General features: G+C 56.4%; 1 protein-coding gene and 1 non-coding gene across 3 annotated transcripts in view; one reads left to right on the top strand and one right to left on the bottom strand.

Annotated features, from left to right (window-relative positions):
- Nucleotides 1–18515, bottom strand: part of SLC2A1 (solute carrier family 2 member 1) — a 72388-nt gene that overhangs the window by 45407 nt on the left and 8466 nt on the right. The window contains exons 2-9 of one of the 2 annotated variants that reach the window (XM_022575460.3): nucleotides 15183–15278; nucleotides 3841–4001; nucleotides 3448–3688; nucleotides 2622–2784; nucleotides 2348–2535; nucleotides 1984–2088; nucleotides 1451–1552; nucleotides 44–247 (exon numbers count right to left, since the gene is read on the bottom strand). In XM_022575460.3, the coding sequence (XP_022431168.1) occupies nucleotides 44–247; nucleotides 1451–1552; nucleotides 1984–2088; nucleotides 2348–2535; nucleotides 2622–2784; nucleotides 3448–3688; nucleotides 3841–4001; nucleotides 15183–15278 (1260 nt within the window). Of the gene's footprint in view, nucleotides 1–43; nucleotides 248–1450; nucleotides 1553–1983; nucleotides 2089–2347; nucleotides 2536–2621; nucleotides 2785–3447; nucleotides 3689–3840; nucleotides 4021–15182; nucleotides 15279–18515 lie in introns of those variants that run through there. The other variant, XM_089894802.1, reaches the window with a different exon arrangement.
- Nucleotides 1–18515, top strand: part of LOC111175691 (uncharacterized) — an 82206-nt gene that overhangs the window by 58634 nt on the left and 5057 nt on the right. The gene's annotated exons all lie outside the window — the stretch shown is intronic.

Below are 18515 nucleotides of genomic sequence, written 5' to 3'. Positions count from 1 at the left end.
GCAGGAGAGAAATGCTGAGTGTGGGCACTCTGGGAGTTCTCACCTCCACATACTGGAAGCACATGCCCACAATGAAATTTGAGGTCCAGTTGGAGAAGCCAGCGACAGCAATGGCAGCTGGGCGAGGGCCCTGGCTGAAGAGTTCAGCCACAATGAACCATGGGATGGGGCCGGGGCCCACTTCGAAGAAGGCCACGAAGCCAAAGATGGCCACGATGCTCAGGTAGGACATCCAGGGCAGCTGCTCCTGTTGAGGATGAGAGATGGGAGGAAAGTTAGATTGGGCTGTGCTGGATCCTCAGGAGAAACAAACTGCAAAGGCAGCCCAGGGCAGGCCTAAGAGCTCTAGGCTGGAAAGCAGGAGGCCAGGGTTGATCCTGGATTTGCCGTGTGACTTAGGTACCCTGTGCCGGGTCTCGGATTCCTCATCTGAACAAAACAGTTTAAGTCCTGCATGGTCTGCCCTCCCAGAATGGTCATGTAGTTGCATGTGGAAGGCCCTAAGAAGAGGTCCCTGGGGTCCCCTGGCTCTGGCTGTGTAGCAGTCTGCTTACAGTAGGAGGATGTGGGAGAACATTCCTGGGGGTGGGTGTCAGAAGGCTTGTAAGTTGCCCTACTCAGGACTGGCACAGGGCAGGCATGTGGTTTTACGTATAATCATTCTCGAGGAAGCTGCAGTGGAAAAGTTATATGGGCTTTGTTCCAGATCCCAGATCCGCTGCTCACTGCCTACGGTATTGCCAGGCCTCTCGGCCATCACCGCGCTCTCTAAGCCTTGGTTCGGCTGTAAAATGAGTGCACTAGTGCTTTCCTTGCCCAGATGTTGGACAATCAAGTGTTGTGTGTGAAGTGCCTGGGACAGGATTATCACGGAGATTACAGTCACGGGCTTGGGGCCAGCAGACCTGAGGTTGATTCCTGGCTTCGTCCTTTATCTGCTACATTACTAACCTCACTGGGGGAGGCTTCCTCACCTGAGAAATGGGAATATTGACTGAACTACACCTGTGCGTCGTGAGGACTGAGTGAGATGAGGCATGTTTCCACGCCTCTGTGGTGAGGAGGGCATTACTTTCTAGGGCTGTTCTGAAGATGAATTGAAGATGCAGAGAAGACTTTGAAAAATTTAGTATCAGGCAAAGTAGCTCCTGGGGAGAGAGAACTTGAAGTCTGGGGCTGGAGGTGCGGTGGTGAGAAAGCACCAAGCAGCGAGGAGCCATTTGAAGACAGGATGGGAGTGGGATGGAAGGAGCCAGCCTTAAGAGGCAGAAGGTCAGGCCCATACCCAGGATTGTGAGGGGTGCAGAACCAGGGCGAGGGCAGCCCCCCCCGCCAACACCTGGCCTCCAGTGCTGCTCGCCAGCCTGGGGCTGAGACAGGCACTTTGGGGTCTGATGCCCACGTGAGCTCCCCCCACCTGCCGCCTCGCCCCCCGAGCAAGGCAACTCACCAGCAGCGCCAGCGCGATGGTCATGAGCACCGCACAGCCTGCCATACCGGCCAGGCCTATGAGGTGCAGGGTCCGCCGGCCAGCTCGTTCCACCACAAACAGCTGTGGGCAGAGAGGATGTCAGTGCAGCCTGCCTGGTGCCCGTCTGAACATACCCCTTCCTCCGGGAGGGTGGCCCCCAGTGCTGGGAAAGCCACGTGGCACTGCAGAGATGGACGCCTCCTCCCTGGGGCTCAGCTCGGGGACTACATAGGATCTGAGGGAATGAGAGCTGGCCCCCGAGAGCCAGACAGCTGAGCATTCTGGCTGTGGCCTTGGGTCAGCCACTGCACTTCTCTGAGCGTCAGGGTCATCAGCTGTTTGATAGAGTAATGAACTTGACAAGTTGTCCAAGATGAAATGAGAGAGCACTTAGGGAGCCCGTGATGCGTGCCTGGCTCACAGTAAAGGCTGCTGTTTGGTCGTGAGGCCCTGAGGCCCCAAGCTGGACCCCAGCTGCCGACTGGCTGTGGGCAATGGTGCAAAAGACTCACCGACACGACAGTGAAGGCTGTGTTGACGATGCCGGAGCCGATGGTGGCATACACAGGCTGCTGCACCCCCGCCTTCTCGAAGATGCTTGTGGAGTAATAGAAAACCTACGAGACACAGAATTTGCGGAGCTCAGCCAGGTGCGGTGGCTCTTCCCCGGCCTCTGTCCCAGTGGGGTCAGGACACACGGCCAGTAAAGAATGAAGGGGACACTGCACCAGTGCCCTCATGGGTTCTGGTTCTAAAGGACAGCTGCTCCTCTGGCAGGGGCTCGTCTGTTGTTTTAAGTGTGGGACCTGTCCACAGCACACACGTGACCGCAGGGTTTGGTTGGGGCCACAGGAAAGGGTGGGTGAGGGCACTCACAGCATTGATGCCGGACAGCTGCTGGGACAGCTGCAGCACCACGGCAATGAGGATGGGCTGACGGTAGGCGGTCGAGCGGAACAGCTCCAGGATGGTGACCTTCTTCTCTCGCATCATCTGCCGGCTCTCCTCCTTCATCTCCTGCAGGTCGCGGGTCACATCCGAGGTCCCGCGCAGCTTCTTCAGCACTGGGGGGGCCGGAGGGAAGGCGGGGGAGGCTCAGAGCAGGGAGGAGGCCGGGGCCGGGGGCGGGGAGGGGCAGGGCCCGCCGTACCGCTCTTGGCCCGGTTCTCCTCGTTGCGGTTGATGAGCAGGAAGCGGGGGCTCTCAGGGCAGAAGGGCAGCAGAATGCACTGCAGCAGGGCTGGGATGAAGATGACGCTCAGCAGCAGGGGCCACAGCTCCTGGTTGCCCATGATGGAGTCCAGGCCAAACACCTGGGGGAGGCAGGGCCAGAGCAGCAGCTGTGAACGCCCTGCCCTGGGCCCACTCGCGGCCCCGATCCACCCAGAGGCCTTCTTCACCGGCTTTGTGGCAGCTGCTGCTTTAGAGAGGGCTCTAGTCCTCAGTCTAGTTCTGCCACTAACGTGAGGCTTAACTTCTCTGAACCTCAGTTTCCTCATCTGTGACAAGGGGGAAGTAGGACCTACATCACGGCATTATTGGGGGATGAGATGGCAGGGCTACAGACATATCTGGCAGGGGGATGGGGGCTGCTACTTTGCCACAGGACGATTTAGGGATGGGGCAGGGAGAGCCTCGAGAGAGGGGAGTGCATATATATATATATATATACAGGCATCAAGGTGTGGAGGTGTGAGAGAGTCGGCATGTTGAGGAAACAGTGGGCTGCCCTGTGGTTGGATCCCCACAGTGAGAAGAAAGGATGCAAGGCTGAGTGGGCTGGGATGAGGAGGGTCAAGGCATCTGGACTTGCTCTCCCACCGGGGGGCCCCGGGAGAAGGGTGAGCGGTGTTGGTCTTGGGACCTGCGCCTAGGATGTGTCTACGAGGCTGTCCTTTGCAGGGCTGTGGAAGGCCAGGTGAGGAGTTGAATCTGGACACACACCTGAGGCACTGGAGCCATGGGTGGGGGCTTACCTGGGCGATGAGGATGCCGACGACGATGCCCAGCTGGTGCAGGGTACCCAGGGCCCCGCGAAGGTCTGTGGGGGACACCTCCCCCACGTACATTGGCACAAAGCCAGTGGTCAGGCCGCAGTATACACCAATGACGAAGCGACCCAGGATCAGCATCTCAAAGGACTTGGCCAGTTTTGAGAAGCCCATGAGCACAGCGGACACAAAGGTCAGCAGGTTCATCATCAGCATGGAATTCCGCCTGGGGGGCAGGACGGGGAGGAGGTCACAGGTCAGGCAGGTCCCTGGACCCCCCGGAGGCCCCAGGGGCTGGGCCATAGGTAGACCCTAGGACAGCCAGGGAAGGCCCCCACCTCCCACTCCCTGGGCAGGGCCGGGACCCCTTCTGCTCACCGGCCAAAGCGGTTAACGAAAAGGCCCACAGAGAAGGAGCCAATCATGCCCCCCACGGAGAAGATGGCCACAGAGAGGGACCAGAGCGTGGTCAGTGTGGCAGGCAAGATGCGCTCCCCATAGCGGTGGATCCATGTCTGGTTGTAGAACTCCTCAATCACCTGCAGGAGCAGAAGCAGCCTGGTGGGCGAGGCCAGGACCCAGTCATCCTTCTCCCTTGCACTCCCCCGCCTCAAAGAGGACCATTTTATCACGGCTAGAGGGGGCCCAGGGACCCAGCACCAGGCCCAGCCCCAAACTCGCTGCTTTCTTACGCCGGGTGCCACCCCTTTTGTGGGCCTCAGCCACCCACACCACCGAGGGAGAGTGGTGCCGGCTCTCATACCTCCCCCAGGGGTGGTTTCCAGAGCCCTGTAGTTTCAGGAGCTCAACAGGACTTTCTGGGGATGATGGCAAGTGAAGAGTGGTGGAAGTTCAGGCATAGCAGAGAGAGGCTCAGAGAGAGAGTGCTTCTTCCCGCATGCCCCTCCCCAATCCCCCTTGCTGGGGAGGAAATACAGCTGGACAGAGGCCCTTCGAGGAAGGGAAGGGCAGGCTGACTTTGCACTCAGGCCTGGTGTGAGCAACTTGCACACAAATGCTTGTGAGACCCACCCCCGGCTGGCCTGGGAGCTCCCCTCTGAAGGACCCATGGCCTCGTCCCCTCTCTCAGGTGCCCAGTTGGGCGGTACAGGGAAAGCTACAGACAAGGAAGCAGTTCCAGGAACTGGAGACACCTGTCCTAGAACAGGCCTCCCGCTAGCCCTGCCCCCACCAAAGGGAGGGCCTGGCTGGCCCAGGCCCAGGAATGTGGCAGGCAGGCAGCCCTGGTTCTGCTTGCTCACACTCACCCCTCCTCTCAGGTGATGCAGATACATGCCCAGTGCCTCGGGACAAGCCAGACCCACCCAGCAACATGCGCAGCCACAGGCCCACCGTACCCAGAAACAGCCTCCTGTGTACACACGCCATCACACACACGAACTCGCGCTCACGTAATCTGAATATTCCCGACTTCAGCCAGTCACAAACGTGCATGCCCCTCTTCCCCTCCCCACTTGCAGCTCAAACTCAACTCTACGCGAGCCCAACCCATCTGGCACCCCTCCCCACTGCAAGTTTGTGTGCACCGGGCAATATGCAGCCTCTCATACAGTACGATCTCCACTGCTCTTGGCCCTCCGTAACCCTCCCAAGCTCCAGGGGTCTAGCAGAAGAGGAGGCTGTGGGTAGCCGCAACTGCCAAGCCCACAGCCCCAGGAGTGCCCACTGAGTTACCTACTTGTCTGTCCCAGGGAAGCTGGACAGCTCAGAGGTGAGGAACCTGGACGCAACCAAGTTCAGACCCAGCTCTACCACTCATCTCCAGTGTGACCGAAGGCAAATGATTTTATCTCGAATGACATTAGCAATATCCACTTCCATAGTGTTGCGGGAAGTTAATGAAACACCCTTGGCAGTGCTCACATGGTGCTTGGTACCACCACTGAGCTGAGGGACCCCACCACGTTCTGGTACTGATCCAGGGGCAGTGCAGGCCACTGACAAAGGCTAACAGAGCCTGCGTCCCATAATTCAAAGTCAAGGCTCCTGCCAGGTATCAGTCCCACCTCCCAGCATCTCTACTTTTGCCCTATGCACCCTTTCCCCCAGTTCCACGGTTACTCCTCCTGGAGGGCCCACCTGCCTTACCAGGCTGAAACCTTTTGAGACCCAGCTCAGAGGGTCCCAAGAGTCTGTCCTCCCTGAGGGCAGGGACCCCAGTGGATTCACCCCAGGGCCTCTCCCAGAGCTGGTGCAGGGGCGCCTAGCAAGTGGATGGAGGAGCAATGAAAGGGCCTTAGGCTTCCCTCCTAGCAGCCCTTGCTTCTGCCAGGGGCAGAGAAGGCAGATTTCAACAAAACAAACACAAAGTGCTTGTGTTCTTCAAGGGACAAAACCAACCCCAGAGGAGGACTGGTTTGGAACAGTAATGCTCCACTTATCAGGCTCTGCAGAGAGCAAGCTGTCCTGGATAAGGGAACTGCCCAGATAGATGGCCCTCACCCCTTGGAGGGCCCATCATCTGGCTGGAAATCTTTCTCCCTCCCGTCCCTCACACTCTGCCGCCCAGAGCAACCAGACCTACAAGCAGGGCTCCGGGGCACTGATGTCCTTGGGGCTCTCTGCAGGGGCAAGGAGAGGTGTTTGCCCCAGATGACACTTAATTTTTGCATGCTGTAGTTCTCAGGCTCACCCCCTGCCCCCTGTGTTTCAGATGCTTGTCTCATAGAGCTCTCCACATCTCGTTTTAAAATTTTTCAAGTCGGCTAATGGAACTTGCCTGAATTGTACGCAGAGCCAATACGTGTAGTATTTAGGCAGTAAGTGCTTACTACCTAAATGGGTTTAAGGGTGTGAGGCTGAGGTCTTTAACCCTCTCCTTGGGATCTGGCTGGAGATGTTGAGGAGCCATGTGTTAGGTGAGGTGTTACCAGAGGCTCCCCAGTTAAGTCTCCTGCATGTGGTAACAAGTCAGAGGGGCCAGACCCTGGCCATGGCTATAGCTCCTTTATGGCTCCTGAGCCCCTTGCTGCCTAGACCACTTTATGGGGTTGAGGCGCAGTGAGCAGCGAGCACCGTCCACCTTGGCCCCAGGCTCATCCTCTTCACCCCCCCCAGCAGCACTTCTTGGCCAAGCCGAGGTTGCCCACTGGGTTCCTGCCTCTTGATCTGGTGCTTGAGATTTGTGGGAAGAAGCCAAGTGTGGTTTTCCTTTCCTGCGGGCGGTGCATGGGCTGTTTGTCCTCTCCCCTCGGGTCCATGCCCTGTGTGGGGGGTGAAGCTGGCCCTGGGCCCAGGAAAGGTGGTGGGTCCCTGGAGGACAGGAGAACCCTGCGTGGGGAAAAGTTCCGGGGTCACCTCTTCCACCCAGCCGCTGCCTTGAGCATCATCCAGCGGTGGCTGGGTGCCCGTCATGGAAGAAGAGCCTCCTTACTGCTCTGCACCCTTAACAGGATCCCACAGGCCCGGTCTCGGCAGCAAGCTTCCTGGCGGCCTCCTCAGCCCCGGCTCATGTCTGAGGCGAGGCCTCACACGTGCTTCTTCTGAATGCTTTTTCCTCACATTCTGGTTACAAGCCTGGGAGCTACCCTTGATCCTGCCACTGCCCCACATGCAGTCACTCACCAGGTCCTGTCCATAAAATCCTACCTCCTTATCGGTCCTCCTCTCTACTCACGCAGCACCTGCCCTAGGTCTCACCTGGATTCTGCTCCTGACTTCTCCCATCCACCGAAGCCAGATTCCGATTCCCACCATTATTCCCTGACTTGGCAGTCGAGCCCTGGACATCAAGCAGACCAGGCTCAGCCCTCCATTTGTCTCTGTTCCCTTCCCAGCCCATTCCCAACCCCTCTCCCTGCCAAGGGTCGGTGTGAGTGCACGTGTGCTGGGGAGAAAGGGCAGGTCCCAGTCAGCCATGGCATCAGGCTGTTGGAAGCTGAGGGGCTATTAGAGCTCTTTCTCTAAGCATCCCCTCATTGAACCTAGGGCAGAGGCTCACTTGGCGACACTGTAGGGGCCAGCCTGGAGAAGCAGGATGGCCCTGGGCAACTGCCATCCCTTGGACTGAATGGTTTCCAGTAAAGAGCTATTCCTCATCCCAGCAGTTCTCCTGGGGGTGAGGGTGGGGAGAGGCTTGTGTCATGTCTGTCATCCCCCCTCCCTTCCCTGCCTGGGTAACTGTGGCTGAAGGACCACAGGTCTCTCTGTCTAGAGCAGAAGTTCTGACTTTCTCTGTGTCAGGGCAGCGTCTGTAGTGAGGCTCTGGGTGTGAGGCGGAGCCCACTGCCTGGCACATGGAGTAAGCTGTTCCTTGTGTCACTGTTCTCTCAAGGAGAGAAGCCATCTCCTTGAGAGGAACATTAAGGACAGAGTTTTCCATTTTTTAATTACTGCAAGACAAAGCATTAACCTAGGAATTTATAGTACAAGAAAGAACCTGAAGGAACTAGAGGCTTGCCTTGGGGAGTAAAGCTCTATCTTCAGAGCTTGCTGGCTGCCCAGGCCGAGGGACCCAGCAGGTCTGCAGAGCCCCAGGGCACAGACTTCAGCTCAGGGGAAAGAAGAGCTTTCTAGGCTTCAGAGGATGAGATTACCCATGTTACAGTTAGTGAGTCCCCTGTCAGCAGGGAGCATACAAGTCAAAGTTTGGATCAGGGATTGATATAAACAATTTATGTGAAAGGCTAGATAGAAAATATTAGAGTCTGTTGATGACACATGGCCTCTGTTGCTTATTTTTCTTCCCTTCCCTCCCTCCTCGCCACCCCAACCTTTTAAACACGTAAAACCCATTCTTGGCTCATAGGCCACACAAAAACAGGCTGCTAGCTGAATTTGGTCCCCCTGCCAACCCGTGTTCTAGAATTCCAGACCACTGCCAAGAGAAGGGGTATATGTTTTGGAATTTCTGGCCGCTCTCCACATCTTCCCTGCAGAGGCCTGGTCTCCTAGATCAGCGGGCCCCAACCTTTTTGGCACCAGGGGCCGGTTTCATGGAAGAGGGTTTTTCCACGGACCGGGGGTGGCGGTGGGCGTGATTCAGGCAGTAGTGATTCAGGCAGTAACGTGAGCGGTGGGGAGCAGCTGACTGGCCCGCCCGCCGCTCACCTCCTGCTGTGAGGCCCGGTACTGGTCCCTGGCCCGGGGGTTGGGGCCCCCTGTTCTAGATCATCCTGAGAGGGAATCAGCTCTCTCTCAACCCTTTCTTCTCTCTCTTAGATATACTGTGGGCATGAAGGGGTTAAACAGCTGCCCAAGCTTTGAGGTCCAGTCGCGAGGAAGAAAGGGACAGCTTGTCCAGTTCAGCCCCTCAGCCCGGCTTTGACCCCTATTTCCTGTTCCCTACCTACCCCTCCCCCACAGCTGGGGCTGCCCCCGCCCCTTGCCCCAGGCGGTATGTCTCCATAGCAACTCAGCCACGCCCCAGGGTCAGCTGGGAGTTCGGAGACAGATGCTACAGGTGGGGCTGGACAGATAACTTCTGGGTTCCTCAGGGCCTCTCCCTGGGGCCTGGTGAAGAGGCCCAGGCAGCCAGATGGAGCTAGAAGCTGGGCCCCAACCCCAGAGCAGATGATCGGACCACCCTGGCTGCTTTGGCTGCTTTTCTGGAAGAGCCCTGATAGGGCTTCTCTCCAAGCCTTTGCTCTGACCTCCTCACTGGTCCCTGGCGTCTGGGGTCTCCCCTGCAAACAGAAGGATCTTCATTTCCCCTGCTCACAGCTTTTCTTGTCTCCCCACCACCCTCAGGATGAAGTGTCTCTTCCCACCCCACATGGCAACGCCCCCATGCTGCCCGGGCACCCCACACCTCTGCACCTTCGCTTTGCTGCTGCTTCGCCTTCTGCCTGGTGAGCTGTTGGTCACTTTCTAGAGAACGCGCCATCCCTCCTCTGGAGAGCCTTCATAACCTCTTCATTACTGCAGTGGTTCCCAAACAGGGGCAATTTGCTCCCCCCCCCGCAATGTCTGGAGACATTTTTGGTTGTTACACTGGCAGGGGTAGAGGCCAGGGATGCTGCTAAACATCCTACAATGCATGGGACAGCCTCCGTAATGCCAAAGAACTATCTGGCCACAAATGTCTATGGTGTTGAAAAAAACCCTCCTCTATGGGCCAGGTACCCTCTCCCTCCCCCTTGTCCGCTTACACCAGCCTGTCCTTGTTTCCATCACTGCCCCGGACAGCTAACTATGAGGCACTGTGTGCTCCCTCTAGACTAAACTCCAACAGGGGGACAGTCTGGTTCATCTGGGTCCCAGCACAGGGCTGGAGGCAGAAAGCATCGTCACTAATTGATGAACAGGCCATGAACCGGAGAGGCTTAAGAGATGATGGAGCTGTGGCAGGGTGTCGTGGTGTAAGAGGCTGTGCAACTGTGCGTGGGAAACTGGGACGTCTGTGCATGACTCAGCTTGAAGTAAGAGCAGGAGAGAGCAGCAGGGTAGCAGTTGTTGGCATGTAAAAGGGTGTTTCGGTGCCTGTAAGTGTAACTGCCATTTCTTCTGTGGTGGTCAAGGATGTAGACTGGAGCCAGACTCCCTGGATTTAAATCCCAGCTCTGCCACTTACTAGCTGTGTGTCCTTGGTTTAATTGCTTAACATCTCTGTGCCCTAGTTTTTTATAAAACAGGGATTATGGTGTCTCCCTAATGGGGTTATATTATATGGAACAATTGAATTATTGTTTCTAATGCATTTGGAACAATGCCTGGCACATGACAAGTGAGCTGTAAGCTGTGAGAGTCCGTATAAGCGGAGATGGGCGAAGGGGAGAGGGGGCCCAGAGCCATTTGGATCTAGGCAGAGATAAGGAGAGGCTGCCTGGAGCCTGGGCTGGGAAGCCCATCTTGCCTCCAGTACTTTCACTCACCAAGCAGGTCGTCCTGGGCAGACCTCGCCTGCTCTCTAGACCAAGTTCTTCCTTTGGCAAACAAGGAACGTTGAGCCTGCGGACTGTCAGGCCCCTTCCAGCCCAAGCGGTCTGGTTTCTGAGGATGCCTCAGACATGCCTGACACTGTCCCTTGGCCAGGAACTCATGGCTTCTCAATGGCCTTTAGTCACCTCTGTTGGCAGCTCAGCCATTTGGGGAGGGGAGAGGTAGTTCTCTCCACTCAGTATGATGGTCAGGATGCCCTTGCTCATTTATCTGCTCTCTGTGTGACTGGGCTCCCCTCCTACCCTGCAGAGGCCGGAGGCCTGGCAGGGATGTCGTCATCAGGCGTGAGGCCTGGCGTCCATCTGTAACTCAGCCTCTCACTCTCCAGGTGACCTCTCCCAGCCTTGGTGCCTCCTTTATGAGGGGAAGATAAGCCCGGCCCCACCCACCTTGTGGGACTGCTGTGAGGAGGTAACTTATTAGGAGGTGCTTTGTAAACATTTAAGATAATGTTATGATTAATTAACCACTTCCAAGAGGAAGCCCTTTGGGGCCTGTTTTATGGAGGAGACCAAGCTTCTGGTAATTAACAGCAGTACTGGCACCCTCCCCTCTAGTGGGACAAAGTCTCCATTGGCAAGTAGGCCAACCTGGCCAGCGCAGTGCAGTTTCCTAAGGGAAGTGCCTCTAGACAGACAAGGGGGGTCGGCCTGGTCAGCGCGGGCCGTTAGCAATTCCCCATCAGTGGAACACTTCACGCCACCGCATCTCTGCACAAGCCGTTCCTATTGCCTGGGATACCCGCCCCTCCTTCCCTGGGATACCCGCCCCTCCTTCCCTCTGGGGCCGATTTGCCCTCAAGGTCTAGCACAGCTGCTAACTACTTCGTGAGGCCCTTTCTGTCTCTGCCATCAGCCCTACCCCCAGCATTAGTCATTCCTTTCTCTTCGTTCCCATAGCACCGAGAAGCCCTCCGTTAATAATACTGCGGCTTTTCCCAAGGGGTCTCCCCTCCCCACCCCGCCCCTGCACTCTGGATGGTTGAATCTTTGGAGGGCAGGGACAGGGCCCAGCTCTGAGGGCCAGGGTGAGCCTGCGGTGTTCTCGGCTCTATCCCTTCCCCATCTAGGGCAGTGCCTGGCATAGTCCACGTTGAGTGACGGTGTTGGCACAATCACTGGGCCCTCCCAGGACAATGGCTATGGTGCCTCCCGAGGCACGGCCGTCGGCTCTGAGCCCCGCTTTCATCTCTTCCTCTAGTGTCGTCCTCTCCCCTCTTCACCTGTTAAGTTTATCCCGTTTGCTCCGGGTTGGGAAAACTATGAACAGGCTTATGAGAAGTGTCTGTAAAGTACAAGAGTAAACAGGCGGAGGAGTGCCTGAGCACACGGCCCCGGAAATGCCACGCAGGTCTCTCACCTCAGTCCTCAGAGGCCGGCTGCCCAAGTGACCTTTGGACAGGTGCCCGCAAATGCTCCTATAAATGTTTACCGCTGGGCCCTCTGTGCTGCCGGGACCCCCTGCCCGCTGCCCCGCCCATCTTCCGCTGTAATTCTCACCTTTCGCCTGTTTCTGATTAGATGGGAAGTCCCAAGAATTAGAGAACATCACTCTGGGTTTGTCCACAACTGCACCCTTGGAAGTGTCTTAGTCCCTTCCGGCCAAATGCGACCCCTTTGCCTCTGCTCCACCACCACCGGCCTCCTGAAGGACCACCCCCACTCCTTATCTTCACCCTCTCCTCCTCTGCTGATTCCTTACAAGCCGTTTAAAACTGAAGTCTTCGTATTAAAAAAAACCTTAGCCAGACAACCCCTCTGGCGACCACCCTTCTTTCTTCCTTCTCTACCGAGTCCCTTGGAAGGGCTGTCTCTGCTCTCCCCCATCTCCCTTCTCCCTGTTCAACCCACTGCAGGGAGGTCTCTACCCACAGGATTCCACTTGGACAGCCTTTGCCACGGCAGGGTCACCGGAGGGTCTTTTGCCTTTGGCAAAATGGAGCTGATCTGCCCAGGTCAGCCTCCGGAGCACCGGATAGCATCCCTTCACTCCGTCCACATCTGAGTGCCTGTTCCTATGGACGGGCACTGCTCTAGGGACGAAGGACATGGCCATGGACGCTCATCCTCAGGCGCTTCCATTCTTCCTCTGGCTCAGAAGGGTCTTGTCTCCCGGCGTAGAGGTGCCAGCTCTCCTCCTCCTTCCCAGGATCTTCTGTCAGTGGGTGTGCTCTCCAGGGCTTGACCCTTACTTCTCCTTTTACTCTGCAGTCCCTCTGGGAGATCCTTTTCTATCACTATGGATACCGGTGACCAACCTATCGGTCTTCTCCCACTGACTACCCTCCAAAGAAACAGACCCCCGTGTCCAAGTGCTTGTCCCGCTGTGTCACCAAACCTCAGTTCCTGCGTATCCCACAGCACCTCCCTGCTCTGCCTCCAGACCCACATCGCCCAAACCAGAAATCTAGAAGCCAGTTTTAAACCCCACTCTCTCATCCTCAGGCTGAACTGATGATCAGCTCCTGCGCATTCTTCCTACTTAGTGTTGGTTTTTCTACCCCTATTACAACAGCAGCCTTCTCACTATTTCCCTGTCTCTAGTTTCACATTCTGAGACCCATCCCACTGCACCAGACGCCTGAATCATTGCCCTAAAATGCAAATCTGATCCTATCTACCCTCTTTAGTGGAGTTCTGAAGTCCACACTCCCCAGCTCGGCCTACGCATTGGTGCCCACCTGCCCATTCTTGCTGTGCCATGCCCTGCCAGTGGCTGAAGAGTCTACAGATGAAACTACCGACCACAAGAGCCCCTTGTGGGCAGCTTCTGGCTTACCTCGTCGCCCTCCCATCCTTCTCCCTCCTCCCATTTACCCTAGTGACACAAAGACTTTCTTTCCTCTGGGCATTTTATCCCCACCTGTGGGCCCCTGCTTACCACAACCCTGTTCTGTTTCCGGAAAACACCTCTATCCTGTTCTTAGAGTCCTAGTTCTGTCACCGCGCGTAACTCACTATGTGATCACAGTCACGTGATCACCCCTGACTGTGATCACTTAATCCAGTGCTTCTCATCTTTTGACTGCACATTAGAATCAATTGGGGAGCTTTAAAAATCTGATGCCCAGACAGCATCCCAGACCAATGAGGTCAGATTCTGTAAGTGTCAGGGGACACTTACTGATGTGCAATCAAGTGGAGAACTCAACCTGTCTCTAAGACTGTACACACTTTGCATCTGTAAGGATTCCCAAAGGGAGCCAGCTCCGAGGCACACACCTTGGCAAGATCTGCTCAGAGCACTTAGCAAAAGCAGGGCTTGGAACTGTTTCAAGCATGGGCCCACGGTCACCACTTCCCACAAGCTTGGAAAAGCCCCATCACGTCCGCTACAGCTGAGCATGACTCAGCAGGCCTGGCCGCTCTGGTGACCTGCTCCCCAGCATCGGGCATGGCCCTCACGGCCACCCTCCGCCTATTTGGAGGAGGCCCAGCTCCCCCACACGGGCCCCAATCCTCGGGAAGCAGCCACACTCACTTCCTGGCCTCACCTGTCTGGACCATGAATGTGGCCTTGACAGGACAATCCACTCTCATCTTGTCCTGCCCGGGAAGGTAGAGACTTTTAAACTGACCAGGTGGCTGGTCCGGAAGACAGCCTGAGGTTGTGTAAACAACAGAGTTTGGCTTCTGACTCCACCATCCCCTAGCTATGTGGCCTTGAGCCCATTGGTCCTTTCACCTGCCCTGGGCCTCGGTTTTCGGGTGTATAAAATGGAAATCACCGCCCGACCTTATGAATGTACACAACAGGCCTGGCGCAGAGGAGGGACTCGTTACAGTCTCCTTTCCTGCCCCCATCCTCCGCTCTCCTCCCCAGAGCAGTGGGTTGGCTACGCTGGAGGCCCTCACCGGGGCACCCCCCAGTCCCGACACTGGTGAGCACATGAGGACAGATCTGGGCTGTGCTGTGGGGAGAAGGGAATAAGTGCACACTTGCACCCCTCCAGTTCCCTAGGGCAAGACGCCATTTTTGCTTTGCCTGGCCCAGGGCCTCCAGGGAGATAGGCAGTTTCAGCCTAGAATGGGCTCCCTTACAAGGGAGTGTGCTGCATGTGGATGGGTGAGAGCACGGGCTTGGGGACCACCTGGCAGGGAGGGCGCCAAGGCAGACTGGTGTCGTATACCAGCTCCATCCCTGACTAGCTGGTCATGCTGGGCAGGTTCTGGCCATTCCCCACACCTGCAGGGTAGGAGTGGGCACGGCTGCCTGCCTGCCTTAGGGCTCGGTGTGAACAGGTGAGAAAAGCACCACGGAAGCCCTCTGTAGCCCCAGAGGGCCGCACGAATGCAGCATCACTACACCGAACATGGCTTCAATTTTTACAAATTTCTGTGTCGGGTGGGAGGTTGGTCAAGATGACCTATAAAGGGCTTCCCTAGTGGCGCAGTGGTTGACAGTCCGCCTCCCAATGCAGGGGACATGGGTTCGTGCCCCAGTCCGGGAAGATTCCACATGCCGTGGAGCGGCTGGGCCCGTGAGCCATGGCCGCTGATCCTGTGCGTCCAGAGCCTGTGCTCCGCAATGGGAGAGGCCACAACAGTGAGAGGCCCGCGTACCACAAAAAAAAAAAAAAAAAAGATGACCTATAAAGACCCCGTGGTTCTGTGGGCCCCAAGGTTCCAAGGCCAAAGCTAAGAGTCTCTAACCCATTCAGGGCCAGAATATTGGCTGGTAAGGCAGATGGTGAGTTGATGTAAATGACTCCAATGTCCAAGAGGCAGGGTGAGCGTGTGTGTGTGTGTGTGTGTGATGGGGGCAGGGGTGCACAGCAGAGCCCTCTGGTCTCGAGAAGCCTAGGACAGCACAGCACTCACCTTCTGGGGGGCATTGATGACTCCAGTGTTGTAGCCAAACTGCAGGGAGCCGAGCACTGCCCCTCCCACAGCCAGCATGAGGCGGCCCGTCAGCTTCTGCAGAGAGAAAACCCCACACTGTTAGAGGCACGTCAGGCCCAGGTTACTAGAGGGCAGGGCCTGGGCTGGCAGGTTCCCTTGTTCAGATAGCTTGCCTGACTCCTGGCACCACACCAGCCCTTCTCTGAAGAAACCTGGCCACTTCCTGACCTCAGGTGCCCAAACCAGCCCTGCCAACTTCTAGACACCGGGCTGGCCAGACTCATTCCTGGGGAGAGAGGGTAATTAGGGTCTTCCCCCTCTCTGTAGCCAGGGCTTGGCATTCTCCGGGGTCTCATTCCCCTGTTGAAGCCATGCCTGGGCTTGAGGTGGCTCCAGACTCTCTGGCTGGGAGGCCCAGGAACCAAGGCAAGGGGGGCCCAATTACGTGGGAGGAGCGGCATGGATGGGCAAAGTGCCCTGGATTTGGAGCCCAAGATGCTGGCTTCTAATTCCAGCCCACCTGCCTCCTTGCTCTGTGAATTCCAGCAGGTGAGTCCCCTTCCCCACTCCTCCCGGCCCGTCTGTTTGCTTGTCTGCAAACCCTCGCCTCCATTCACAGGGTAGATACTGAGGCAGAGACAAGTTCCAGCTTACTCAGGGGTCTGCAGAGAGCCAGGCTGAAGCTCGGGGCAACCATCCCCAGACCACGAGCTTCCCAGGGTTGCTAGGACACAGATGACATACCAGCCAGGAATGTGCTTTGGAAAAGTACACGACACAAGGTGAGTAAGAGTGCTGGGTCGAGGTGTTTCCAATGGGCAGAGGGCTGGGGGAGAAAAAGGGCAGTGGGATTCTGTCACCTGGAAGCCAAGGGCCGGAGGCAGCAGGCAGGGAGGAGGCCAGCAGGCAGGAGGGCCCGGGGAGAGCAAGGTGCCTTGCTAGGGAGAGGACTTTTGTTTTCTTTTAAAATGAAGAAGCCAAGATGTATGACAGTTAAGGCAGGCCCTTAACTGACCGAAAGAACGGGGCCCGGGGGGGAGGGATGCCAAAGAAATGATGGGCAGGCATTCACCAGGTGCACCACACGGGGCTGGGCACTGGAGGGGAGGGGTGGAGGCACAGATCCTGAGCCGCACCTACCTGTGGAGGAGAGAGCCTCAGCTTGGCGATGGCCTTGGTCTCCCCCCCTCCCCCCAGAACCCAGAAGCAGCCCTGACTTCGAGATCCTCACAGATAGCGCTGGGCTTAGCTGTTAATCAGACACATTCCTAGTGTGGTCTTTTCATTCTCTAGAAGCCGGCAGGCCATCGATTGCGAAAGCTAAGGTTCTCACGTCAGAGGCTAAGAGGAAGGTTTCAGCCAGCAGTTCAGAGCCCATTCCTTGTCAAGGGAGAGCTGGATCCTTCCTTCCCATGGGCTCCTTCCTGGCCAAACTCTGGACATTCATCCTAGACGCTGGGGCTTTCCTCACAGCGGGCTGCACTCCCTGTAAATCCTGTCTGTCACGGCCCACCCTGCCCAGCACCCCTCAGAGCCTCCCTCCCAACTCCTTAGGGAGCCTTCAGACCCAAGGCTGTTGGTTCCGAGTGGGTGGTGAGCACCTGACAGGCCTCCTCTGGTGGGCCCCGGCCAAGCCCAACTCCTCGGGTGACCACTGGGATTAAGTAAGAGGAGGTCACAAGGACAGCACGACAGCGGCTGTTGAACCCCCATGTGGGGGCTTTCTGCCTGGTGAGTCACAGGTGTCACGGCTCAGGGTTGGCCTTGAGGTTGGCCATCGTCTGATACTAATGGTATACAAGGTATATATTATTCTAGTACACGCTCGAATAAATATAAAACTAGCAATGCAAACCTATGATTTGAAAAAATGTGGCATAGCTATATAATGGAGTACTTAACAAAGAAAGCTCTCTAGCTACTGATTTGGCATACTCCCCAAGTTATAGTAAGTAAAAAGCAAAGCTTCAGAACAGCGTGTTGTATGCTACCTTTTGTGTGGGAGGAAAAAAAAAAAGGCTAGGATGGGGGAGAATATACACATCTACTTCCTTAAAAGAATGCACAAGAAAGGTAACAGGGTACCTTGGGGATCTGGGTGGCAGAGGCAGGGTAGAAGGGAGAATTTTCATTTTATATCCCTTTGTACGTTTTTGAATTTTGAACCACATGAATGTATCACCTATTCAAAATATTTTTTACAAGCCCTGTGGTTTCATATTATTTAGAACACAGCAATTTAAATAAAAATAGAAGTGAAAAATGATACAGATGATATGCGGATCTGGTAAAAATCGTGCCCTTGCATGAATGCCCTCGCAGAAGGGGCTCTGCTGGGGGGCAGTACTATTACTACAGCCCTGTCTCCAGTCTGGCTCTGGTGTGCCAGGGGTCTCTGGGCCTCTGAAATCAGTCTTGGGGCCCTGCTGAGCAGCTGTGCCTCTGAGAGCGGGGGCTGCTGGGAGCCAAGGACAAAGCCCTCTGCTGGACTTTGCCACTTGGCAGGTCAAGGTCAAACTCTGCTTTAGAAAACCTGCCTACCCACCGGCTGGGTTATATCCACATCCACCCAGGCAGGCTGCTGCATCAAGAACTACTAAAAGGCTCAGTGACTCGTGCCCCGGGCCCTGGTCCTGACATCAAGGAAGAGGCATCAGGTCCCTTGGGAAGGGGAGGCTAGTGTGGTCTGAGCTTCATCTGGGGCACTGCGGGAGCCCTGCAGGGACAGACTTGTAATTTTGCCTGGGACAGTCAATCAAAGGTGGGTTCCTGGGAGGTGACACTGGAGTTGGGCCGTGAAGGACATGCAGGGAGTCTGCCAAGTGGAGAAGCGGTGGCAAGACTGCATTCCAGGTAGACAGAACAGTACGTGCAGGGGGAAGAAGGGGGGGCCCTGCAAGGCCGGATCTAACGGGGTGCTCAGTGTGGCTGGATGCTAGATCCAGGGGAGGAGCATGGCCCCCGCTCCTGGGTAGGCAAGCGGCACCCACCACCTCTCGCCCCCACCGCACCCGGCGTGCTCACGACAGTACTTGGAATCAGGAGACCCAGGCTGAAAGGCATCGAGCTGCTTCCCTCACCTTGGAGTTGAGATATGTGGTAGCCCTGACTCTGGGTCTCAGTTTCTTCACATAAGAAATGGGGATAAGAGTGCCTTCCCTTAAGGCTTGCTGTCAAGCTCTGCATCATGGAGCCGGCAGGGTTCACTCGACAGGTGTTCGCTGAATCAAGGAGGGATGGGAAGTCCCCGTGGCACCATCTGCCTCCACCAGTCCCGTGGCTGGAACTGAAAGGCGGTAATGAAGTCCATTC

This window comes from Delphinapterus leucas, chromosome 1, assembly GCF_059928025.1.
Source record: "Delphinapterus leucas isolate spDelLeu-1000000601 "Yukka" chromosome 1, BTC_Dleu_Yukka2, whole genome shotgun sequence".
Taxonomy (NCBI): domain Eukaryota; kingdom Metazoa; phylum Chordata; class Mammalia; order Artiodactyla; family Monodontidae; genus Delphinapterus; species Delphinapterus leucas.
The sequence above is the reverse complement of the archived record's forward strand: the minus strand, read 5'-3'. Positions and strand labels throughout refer to the sequence as shown.